The sequence below is a fragment of the Mus musculus genome, chromosome 13 (assembly GCF_000001635.26).
Source record: "Mus musculus strain C57BL/6J chromosome 13, GRCm38.p6 C57BL/6J".
Lineage (NCBI taxonomy): Eukaryota > Metazoa > Chordata > Mammalia > Rodentia > Muridae > Mus > Mus musculus.
The window spans coordinates 27601200-27612711 of NC_000079.6; the positions used below are offsets into that span (position 1 = coordinate 27601200).

The following is an 11512-nucleotide window of genomic DNA, read 5'->3' on the forward strand; positions in this document are numbered from 1 at the left end:
ATCTCTGTGAGATCAAGTACAGCCTGGTCTACAGAGTGAATTCCAGGAAAACTAGGCATGTATAATAAATCCCTGTTTTGAAAAACAAACAAACAAATAAACAAAAAATCAAATTGTAGGCTATAGGGGTCTAAACAAAGAATTCTCAAAAGAAGAAATATATTTGTCTAAGAAATGTCTCAAAAAAGTGTTTAACATCTTTATCAAGGTCATTCAAAAAATACTTGATTATTTATCTTACTGCTTTCAAAATTGGTGAGATGAAGGAAACCATTGACAATTAACACTGTTAATGAAAGGGACTCTTCATACTGTTACCAAAATTGAAAATAAATTCAGCCACTCATGACTCAATGTGAAAAAGTCTCCTTTTTTTTTTAAATTTGAGGAATAAATACTAATATTGTTTGAACGAAAATTCCCAGGACAGGCAAGATAAAAGTTTCCAGCAACTGTCTGAATTATACCAATGGATGATAAATGACATTAACTTACTATGATTCTTCTGTCAATTGCCTCTCTTGCCATTAAAGCATCTCTTCTTTATGTTAGAAAAGTATCCATGCTATTAATGTAATTATTACTAAATGAATCAACATACTGACAAATGCATTGTTATATTTGGATATATCTAAAGCATTTATTTTTTATTTGCTTATGAAGGGTTGTGTTACATAAAGGGATAGCTTCAAATGGGAGAAAATTAAAAGAAACTTTGAAGAAACTGATTAGAGAAGATTAATTTGGTTTACTGAGTCTTGGCACATGTAACCATCAAAATACCGACACTTCAAGTGCTTAAGATAATGTTCAACCTTATCTGTGTCAACAAATAGGCAATAGGACAATTTATAAAGAGCAAAAAATCTTGATTCTTCATTGGCTGACTGTAAGGATGCAAGCTCTGACCAAGCAGGATACACTTCATTTTCTTCAAATCCATATTTAACCTAATGAGAAATGATAGTTATATGATTACTCTTTCTGTTTAACTGTTCCTTTACATGTTTGGATTTATATTACTATATGTTGATTTATATTACTATAATGTCAACAATGTAAACTTTAATTAGTGTCAATAGATTTTATGTGTCCAAACTCAAGTAAAATATCCCTTAATCACCTCCAAACTGTAGGCAAGTTGCAAGTAAGCATTTACTAAAATGAAGTTCAATCAGGATGAAGTATAATATTTTGGGTTAAGTCACGTTGAAGATCACAGACTTGCGTTTGAAAAAGTCAGAATAGATTAGTTGTTAACAGTATTCTCACTTTAGTATATAGAAGCCAGAAATGGTAGTAATAACATAGTTAAGAGATACTTCACCCCTCCAGTAAAGGTAATAGCCCAGTGATTGTGAGGAACAGCTCTATCCCTTAGTGGCAAGATTTTATACAAAACTGAATGCATATAATTTGCTCTTGTATAATGAGTTGTTTCAAAATTTATGATTCACCAAATATACCACATCATTTATGAATAAAAAGTGGAAAGTAAGAATATGTCTCACCTTTTTGGCAATCTTCATGATGCGATCCAGAAGGATCTTATTTTTTACCTCAATATCTTTGACTCTTGCAAGGATAGCAAAGGGCGCCCCTGGCATACTCTTGAGTTCTGTCTCCATGTGATGCAGAGGGTTGTCCCAGGCTCGTAGTATACTTAGTATCATATTCATAAAGTCTGGCAGCTACACAAATGTAAGAAATTATATTAAGGTAAGATTGGCATGAAGTATCTTTAGTTTTAATCAGAGAAGCACAATTAAAATATTTATTTGCTATTCTTATGGAAAGATGAATATTTCTGAAGATGAAACTATGGAGAGTTATAGAATTTCAGCCACTCTCCTGCATTTTACTAAATAATACACTATATTAAATAGTATCTACTTTTTCTAATGAACCACCATGTTGCTTTTACTGTATTTTCATTGTACCACTTGATTTTCTGATAAGATCTTGTCAATATTACTGTATCACTTGTTCATGAGAATTGCAAGCTTTACTCGTTTTCAGTAGATGTCAACAGGACCTGATCCAGAAAGACAATTCTCACCAGTGTCAATGGCAAATGGTGCAAGAAGAGTCATTACACCTATTAAATTATTAACAATTTTACTCATTTAATGTTCTTAGGTTATTTTGGTATATAAGAACAAAGATTTAATAAAGGAAATATGGCATTTATAAATGGACTTTCCTCAGTCTACTTCCCTCCATGCCCTTGTCTCTAGCACAATAGTGATCTATCTGCATAAGCTGTTGAAGAAGGCACAGTGTGGCTTCATTACCAGCATCAGTGGGAATCGCACTGTAGTATACCCTACTATATGTATTCAATACCAGGATCATACAAAAAGTTCATATTTAAAATACTTGCTATGTTAGATATCTATTACCTATGCTAGTGGAGATGAAAATGAAGAGTAGAGAAGAAATCCAATGGACTTTGCAAAGGAAAATGTATAAAGAAATGATGGGAAGGAACACAGGAAATGGTGATGGATCTTGGGAGCATGGGGCATATCACAATAGTGAGTGCTTAAGTTGCCAGAAGAACAGATTCAAATTCTTACTGTGCATGCTTTTGGTAAAAGTTCTGTATTAACTTATCAAATCTTCAAATTGCTTTTCTTAACTGGTGTGATAATATTATATTCAGAGAGGACACTGAAGTGAAGTGAATGCAGTAGTTGGTGAAATGTCCACTGATGTAGATTGTTTTCACAGTGATTTCATCACTCCCTCTTGCTCACTTCTCACTTACTTCAATTCTTTCACTTCAGTATGATCCTCAAATAAAATCATTTCAAAATTAGTTATGGCAGAGAATCAGGCAGGAGGTATCATAAGAATTACAAGTCATAGCTGCAATTTTAAGTTGATATTCTTTTATATTTAAGGCCATGGTTTTGTCCTAAGTAACATTATACAGAATTTTCTGAGTGTATTGGTAATATATAATAAATATAAATGCATTACCAGCTTTTATACATACACATAAGTGTATCTTTAAACATAGGTGTCCAATTCAGGTCAAAGTTTCTAACAGAATGATTAGTGAACTAGGTACAGTATGATTGCTGCTGTGTTCTCATCTAAATGAATAATATTTAGCTATGCTTTACAATTATATGAAAAAATATTTTTCTTATTCATGAACTGTAGGAAATTTTTCTCAATACTCATCCTTCTTAGATTTTCCTAAAGAAATATATACCACATTTATTACAGTGTTTATAATAGTCTACAGCATGGCACAGCCAGTGTACCACTTTAAAGGTTTGGGATCAAACCATAGGCAGGAGACTCACTGAGATCCTTTTGGCTTCCTTTTCTGTCTTTGGTGATTTGAGTGGCAAAGTGTGGCAACTGTTGAGACCATTGACAACAAATTCATCATGTCTGTTAAATTGCAATGTCTGTAGAGGTTAGAAATAAAAATCAAGTACGTTGTAATTAGTAATGTTGCAAAACCATCCCATGACCAGACTATTAATCCATTTAGTAAATGTGTGCTTTTTAAAGGGATTATTGTAGGAACTTAAATTTGAGGAACTTAATTGAAATCTTCTCTTTGTCCCATGAAATATATACTCTCATTTTGTATATATTCTCAAACATATACATTTGTAAATTCTCAAACAAACATTTGTAAAATTTCTCAAACAACTTTTGAGAAAAGTGTTTTCATCTAAGATTTTGCTTGTGAACAATTTTGTCTCTTTCTACTGACTAACATGCCTTCTTTGTTATCTACAATTTACTCTTTTGAAGTGAAATGTTAAAAATAAAAAATATTTTTTTAAAAAGCAAGATTTTTTGAAAAAACCATCTTTGTGTTACATTTGAGGCAACATCATAGTATATATCCATCTATCCTTAAGTTTTCTTGTTTCCTGTGGCTGAAAATGTTTCTTACAATAAGACATTGCACAAGTAGACTCTTCTTTGTAGTAACTCACAAAGTTAATCACAGATCTTCAGTGAAATTGAATTACCCTTGAAAAAAATTAGTTGTCAAATATAGGCACCTTAAAAAATGTAAAAGCAATGAAGAAATGTTAAAATACAAAATAGTAATTTATAAATATATAATTCTTTAAACATAGTACTTCTGTAACTATATTATAAAATATCAGTTATTTCAAGTTAATATATAATTTGTGAAACTGTAATTTATCATTAGGAAGATTAAGAATTTAAAAGATTATCAATTTAAACTGGAGAATGAAAAGAAACATGAGCTAAAAGGATGGCATGAGGATGAATTTATGTAAAATTCAGGGACACATTCTACAGTTGCACCTCATTAGACTGAGGCTTTATTTGCCTTCTTCTCTTTGACACTGGCTCATTTAGAATTAGTAATACACAGCCATTCAGCAGAGAGGCCTTATCCCCACTTCTAAATGTGTCCCTTTAATGAGTAAGATCAAGTAAAAGAAAACTTATATAACAATTCCTAGCATTTGTGGGCTACTGAAAGCTATAATTTGTAGCCCCCAGTACCTGACACAGATTCAGTTTAGATTATTTCTATTCTATCTGTACACTTCATTACAAGAAAATGCTTACATCTTGGATACATACAGTGAGCTCAGTGAGGAATGCATTAGGAACAGTTTCCATACCAGCATGGTTAGGATAGCAGGGTTTTTCCCTATGACAACTTTTAGAAATTTATTTCACATTATATTTATATTTGCAGATAGATATTTTTAGTAGAAGAAATTTAGAGAAGATTTTTGAGATGTTTCTGCATTCATCATAAATCTGAGATTCCCTGAAATAATTATTAACTCTATTGCATGATTTCTGGCTGATGTTTCCTTTACTTATGTGTGTATCCTATGGGAAATTGGGCTGATGGTGCTTTCTTATCTAAGTTGCAGTGTAGTACAATCATTGCCACAAAAGCTTCTTTTGTAAAGAAGCTGGAAGTAAAAGAAATACTTACAAATGTAATGAACATGTCTGATGAGAAATTATTGGATAGCTGGAATAAGACAGAAGAAAACACATGAGTGAAAATCAGCATGAACACACGATGTAAGTGTAGAGATACATCTTGTGGGATGCCCATTATGGCACTCCAACCTAATCTTTTTTCCCCTCTTTGATCTTGATTGTTTTGACAACGTAACATATAATTATCAGGAAGAGAGGGCTTGTTTGTGCAGCCCTCCTATTATCTAAGCATTATCTATAGGTATATAATAGGAATGATTAAATAAAGTTTAGAAACACTTAATGGTATCTGAATATCTATGACTTTTTTTTTACTTATATGGCATCTACTTCAGTTTAATTTGGGTCTATTCCATTCACTGTTAACTTCTTTATTAAATAACTGTAGCACTTTAATGAAAATAGCAGCTGACAATGCATGCTGTAAGCAAGCTCAGAAAATAGGACTTCTATTGTGCCTATGCCTTTCTGAATTCTATGAAACAACATTTGAGAAAAGTGTTTTTATTTTTAATAAAGTCATTTGTTGTGAATCTGTAAGAAATCAGGACTGCTCCATCCTCCTTGTGCTGCTTCACAGAAGTCAGAGCTTTATTTGATATGTGAAGGTGAGTTACCTGAAATTTGATGTATGGTGACTTCTATTAAACTATGGCACACTTTCAGTTCTCACACAGACATTCACTGTTGAACAATGCCTGAAGCCTCTGAGGTACTTACAAATATCCTGCGTGTCTCTATAGCAAGGCTATTGATGTGCTGAGACAGTATGATGGCATCATCAAAAAGGTCTTCGGTGAGCATTTCGCTAACACCTGATCCACTGCCAATTGTGGGTACAGAGACCACGTCCTCCCACAGGAGAAGATTTGACATCAACAGTATCTGCAGTGCCCCTGATACAGAGAAACAACTGTTCTGTGATCCATTCATCTGAGGTTATCAACACTATCTCTGCCTAGCATCTTCCACTGTATTGTTTGTGCCCTCTGTGATTCTATGATAGTATGTAACTGTATTTTACAGTTGAAAAAGTAATTATAAATACATCGTTGCCCAAATATATAGTTTTAGAGCTTGGTAATTTTCTACATTTTAGACTTAAAATTGTTAAACAGTTTCATTTTAAAAGAGTGGTGTTTTAAAGTTACTGAATACAGAAAGTTTAAGGGTTTGGGAATTTATCCTGTTGTTTGGTGATTTGTCTGTTTGTTTGATTTTTTTTGTGTGGTCAAATTCAATGTAAATGTACAATATTTGCATTTTGACAAGGGCATCACACTTTATCTGCTATTTGCATATTCAGGCCTCATAAGTTTAAACTAGTGATTACGTGGTATTTATAGTGAAAATGAGAATAATGTCATGACAAAGGTAGCCAATGATGGCTTTGATAGCTTACAATAATAAAGCTATATATCTCTGTTTCATGCAAAGGATTACAATTGATTTTTTAATATAAGTTTTATTTTTATAATGACATTGTGAGTAGACTGTGCCATTGTAGCATTCTCAAACTAAGCAGGTGAAAGAGAACCATAGGGTTAAATGATTTTACCTGAGCCCAGTTCATTGGTGGTGAGATAGACTCTCTAGAGGCCATCACCGTGAATGTGTACATATACCACATGTGCATGCCATACACAGCTGGGTGCCATCTTGAGCATGTGGATGCCAGAGACCATATCTATAATGCTGAGAGTCAGTGTTTTTTTTTAAAGTACAAACTTTACCTTAGATCACACGAGTATAGTAGCTATGCCTAGTAATTATTTTATCTACATTTCTTGCTCTATCTTGACAACCATCTTTAAATTTTTGAGCATGATTACTCTTGGATCCTTTATAAATTTGTTAATTCAGCAGAAAGATAGAAACTAAACTTGTAAGTTTTTATAGCTACACTCTCAAAAAATGAAATAAGCAACAGAAAAAACTGTTAAAAGCATGTTTTTATTTCTTGACATAGTCTCTAAAGGAATTTCTAAAATTAAAAAAAAAAGAAATTATTTGAAAAAAATCCAAATTCCTTGCAAACTTTCATAACGCTAAATGTGTCCAACCTAACAGGCAAGGCAAAGTCTGGCAACCTATAACTGAAGAAACTGAACAAATGCCATGTTTTGTTCTGTTTCTTTTGTTTAATTTTGTTTTGTATATGTGGTCTTTTCTGTTATTTTTGAGCATTTTCTATATTATTGGCTCTTGTGTGTTTGTTTATAATTTCATTTTAGGAGAGAGACATTTTGAAGTTGGGTGGCTAAGGAGATTAGAAGTATCTAGGAGGGGCCAAATAAAGAGACAAAACAAAGTATATAAAAATATTTTAGTTCACAAAGGAAAAATTTAAGATTAACATGAGAAAAATTAAAAATATGAAATTTTGTAGTATAAAATGGAACTAAGAATATTTTGACTACATAGCTAAATCATTATATAACTCCTTATTTAAATGCTTATTTTTTAACAAATATAATTGTTGTAGACTTTATTTTCTGTAATATAAAATTGTGTATGTGTATGTGTGTGTGTGTGTGTGTATGTAGACACAAACACACATATATGCTTGAATATATGCTTGCTGATTTTCATCTGAGAACTTTTTATAATCTAAGAGGAATTAAAATGAACCACCATCTTTGTTCTTTATTTCATAATCTCTATGGTTGTCATTAATGATGTTTTCTTATCAATGTTACCTACAGAAATCTAGCATGAACAACTACACTAAATTGCACATTTATTGAAGTATCATTCAATTTACTCCAGATTAGCCAAGGGTCAAAGACACATATCACTATCATTGCCTAGCTTAAGTTTTAACACTAATGTTTATAACCAGCCATTGTTTTATTATTTATAAATAAACAAATGAAATTGCTGTAACAATAAAACTATGTAGTATATAAAAGTATACTAGAAAAATTTATGGCCTGCTAACATTACTTATATTTTCAATCATGTCTGATTTAAATGAACATGAAAATCATTGATTCAGAATAGCTGTGGGAAAAAATGATATACAAAAAAACTTGTACTGAATATATGTGTTAAATTTCTCAAGTACTCACTCCATATCTGCTACAATGCTAGTTCAAAAACAGTTATACAACACTTATGCAAAAAGGCTAAATTAAAGAGTTCTATTTAGTTTTAAAGACTTATTTATAAACATTGGACCTTTTGTGAATAAAAGGTAACTTAAAGGTGTGTGGTAGAAAAGAACCAAGATGAAGATCTTTAAAAAGCAGTAAATTTTCATGACAATTTTTGAAAGCTGTGTCCTCAAATAGCATGGATCGTGTAGGAGGTTAGTGAAGATGCTTAGACAGAATGATTTCTTATTGCTTTGCATTTATGAATACATTAGTAGGGGACAGTTGAGAAGCAGTGCTAATACTGTGTAAACTCAAACTGTAATACACTGAAATGCAGCATAGCTTCCTCCATTTAAACCTATTGGCCAAATGAATTTTCCAAAACAAGACTAATATTTTTGAAGTCAAATAATCAAGTAGGATAACTCATGTTCACAGCTAAGGAAACAACAAAACAATAAAATAATAATTTCTTCTTTCTAAATTTGTGACAATTTGAAGTTATTGACGCTTGGGTTTCCAGAAAATTACCACCTTTTAATTTCTGTAACACCAATCTCTGAGCTTTATATTTTTTCCATCTAAACACTGCCCTGACCTCTGAGTATTTTTAAACATGTACTGTTTCTATCCAAACAGATGACATTATTCTATCACTTTTCTCTTGAGTGTGAAAGTATATATGTTTATGTTCCTTTTCATATGTGTTCAGATGTGTATATAAGGCAGAGAACAACCTCAGATGTTATTAAATACCAACCACATCTGTATTTAATATTTTGGAGATAGAAACTCTCACTACCCTGAAACTTTCTAAATGAATTGGACTGGCTGGCCAGTCAGGCTCAAGGTCCCATCTATCTCTACTGTCCCAGCATAGAGATTATGATCCTAAACCACTAGGTCTGGCTCATATTGCCCATTTCCTCCTTTATGTCAAGTAAAGAGAAGGAATACTAATTAGTTACTGTCAGTTGGCATAATGAAAGGGGTTCCCATTTTTGCAAACCAGTGTAAACTGTCTATAATAAACTTGTAAATATTCTTCCTAGGTTTCCATTTTTACCATCATGGTGATGTACTATTTGAACAAATAAAAATGTCTGTTAACAAATGAAATATGAGACAGGTTTCTCTCAAAAGGATTCCATCTTGGAGCCCTGAAGAACCAACAAGTTTTTCAGATATACTCAGAAAAGCATTATCAAGAGGTTACTTACAGAAGCACAGTTGAGTCAATGATGTATTCATCTCAGAAAAGTTCCTCCACAGTTTGTGGGGCACTGGAAAAGGCTGCTAAACTGGTGTCCTGATGTCTCCTTACTTCATACCTCATATATACTTTAGCAGATTGTCCTCAGGCCACTTACTGCTGTAACAGGAAGGAAATACGTTATAAATCATTAGACATTTTCTCAATGACTGTCCTGCATCAGATAATATCAACGTCATCATCACTATTACCGCAGTAATATGTACAAATCCAAGTTGACTTCATGATCCACAATGAGCATGTCAGACCAGACGTAGTATGCTGTTCTTTATTACATCATTGCTTCACCTGACTCTTGCATTTGTTCCCTAACCTTTTGTACACTCTATGACTTCTGAGGCAGTTAAGATCTATATAATAAGATAAGATTTTTTTTCCTACCCTTGGACCACCATGTTCAGGTGATTCAATTAATCACACAAGGAAAGGCGAATAATTAGTATAGTCTGAACACTTATAAGGTACAATTTTTGCTCATCTTAGAATGCAAAGCATTGGTTCTCCCATTTATGTTGGCCCTTAATCAAATCACAATGTTGATGCTGTCTGTCAGAACTACTGTACCAGTATTCTTTTGGTTGGCATATCTTGCCAAGCTTGCTCTTAGCATTAGCATGTAGTGAGTCCTTCCAATGCTGAAAGTTGTCCATAAGAAAGTTCTCTAGTTTCTTTGGAGCCATGAAACTAGGCAGCATAGTCAAAGTTTCCAGTTCAATATCCTCTGATTTACCCATGCAGTGGACCCAGAGAATGAAATGGCTTTAACATTTGAGTCCATTCAGTTTACTACAGACATGTATCTAACAGTAGCCTCAAGAGCCTGAATGGTGTTAGGAGCTTTAGAGATCTTAGGTTCTGTTTACTCCAGGCACTGACACTGTGTTAAATAACTCAATACATGTTGGGAATGCCTTTTCCCTTATAATTATGTAATATATTATCACTTATTTAACCACTGTTCTGTTCTGTCAACTCATCAGTTTTCATGTTATTCATTACCAAATGAATAAGACATTTAGAGATCATATTAACATGTAGATTTGGAAAACATCATCTCAGTCCCTGAAGGACCAGTACTTCCTACTTCAGGAAAGTCTAAAGTAACATCAGGATTTTGGATCTCTGTGTGTAGTAAATAATATCTTTTCAAGTATTTAATAGACTGAGCTTGTTCCATCCTCATTTTTTTTACCCCTCCAAAAAGAAAATGTGGGACTATCTATCTATCTATCTATCTATCTATCTATCTATCTATCTTTCATAATCTATTTATAGTTAACAATTATTCTTTATAGCTGCTATGTATGATTTAGCTCATGGTTTGTCATAGTCTCACCAACCATGTTAGGGGTAGTTCAAATATGCCATAGACAGTTCTCTACTTCTAGCTCTTTGGGGTCCCTCTTTACAGGAGCTGTTTATCTGAAGTAACTTCTGGTATGGTCTAGGACTGTGTGAGTAACCTCTTCTCCACAGATAAAATTCTGGGACACCAAAGATTTTCTAGCAGTTATTATCCTCAGGCAAACTATCCAGTAGGATGTATAGCAGATGTTCAGATGAACACCCTTGTACAGTATTCCTATGTTCAGGACAGAATTGGAGGCAGTGCACTCCTTGAGGACAGGATCACTGTCCATATTTAGGACAAGTTCAGCTTTTGCATCTTCAGTTCTCTGTACTTGTCCTTCCACAGTTGTCTGGAGTCCAGAGGATTTTATTTAGGAATGTACCTATGGTTAGATAATACATATGACAATTTTAGGTGTTCCTCATACCTTCCTATTCAAAGATATCATTAGTATATATTCTGTATATTAATGCAGCTTTAGATAACTCTAATAGTAGACTTTCACTTCCCATAAATAAGATTCTTTCAGATTTCAGTTTGCACAACATAAAAATTTGTATCTGTATGTATATTTAGAGCCATATGTATTTATGTATGTATGTGTGTGTGTGTGTGTGTATATATATATATATATATATATATATATATATGTATATGTGTGGTTATCCATTTTCATCTAAGGAATTTTCACATTTGAAAATTAAATACAATAGAGAAATATCTTTACTATTCATTTTATAAATTCATGGCTGTCACTAATTCTGTTTCCTTGCATGTATCACTTGGAGAACACTGGGACCAGCACACCCTTAATAT

The 11512-nt window shown here is 32.8% G+C and overlaps 1 protein-coding gene across 2 annotated transcripts; it reads right to left on the minus strand.

Annotated features, from left to right (window-relative positions):
- Nucleotides 1-612: 612 nt before the first annotated feature.
- Nucleotides 613-9383, minus strand: Prl7b1 (prolactin family 7, subfamily b, member 1). Of its 2 annotated transcripts, NM_029355.2 has the most exons (6): nucleotides 9293-9383; nucleotides 5695-5870; nucleotides 4964-5002; nucleotides 3318-3425; nucleotides 1512-1691; nucleotides 620-950 (listed from the first exon to the last, which is right to left on the minus strand). In NM_029355.2, the coding sequence occupies exons 1-6, from the start codon at nucleotides 9321-9323 to the stop codon at nucleotides 729-731; spliced, it is 756 nt and encodes a 251-aa protein (NP_083631.1). In that variant the 5' UTR covers nucleotides 9324-9383; the 3' UTR covers nucleotides 620-728. The 2 variants fall into 2 exon arrangements, with proteins under 2 accessions (XP_011242659.1, NP_083631.1); XM_011244357.2 differs by lacking the exon at nucleotides 5695-5870 and having other exon boundaries at nucleotides 613-950; nucleotides 9293-9372.
- Nucleotides 9384-11512: the final 2129 nt, after the last annotated feature.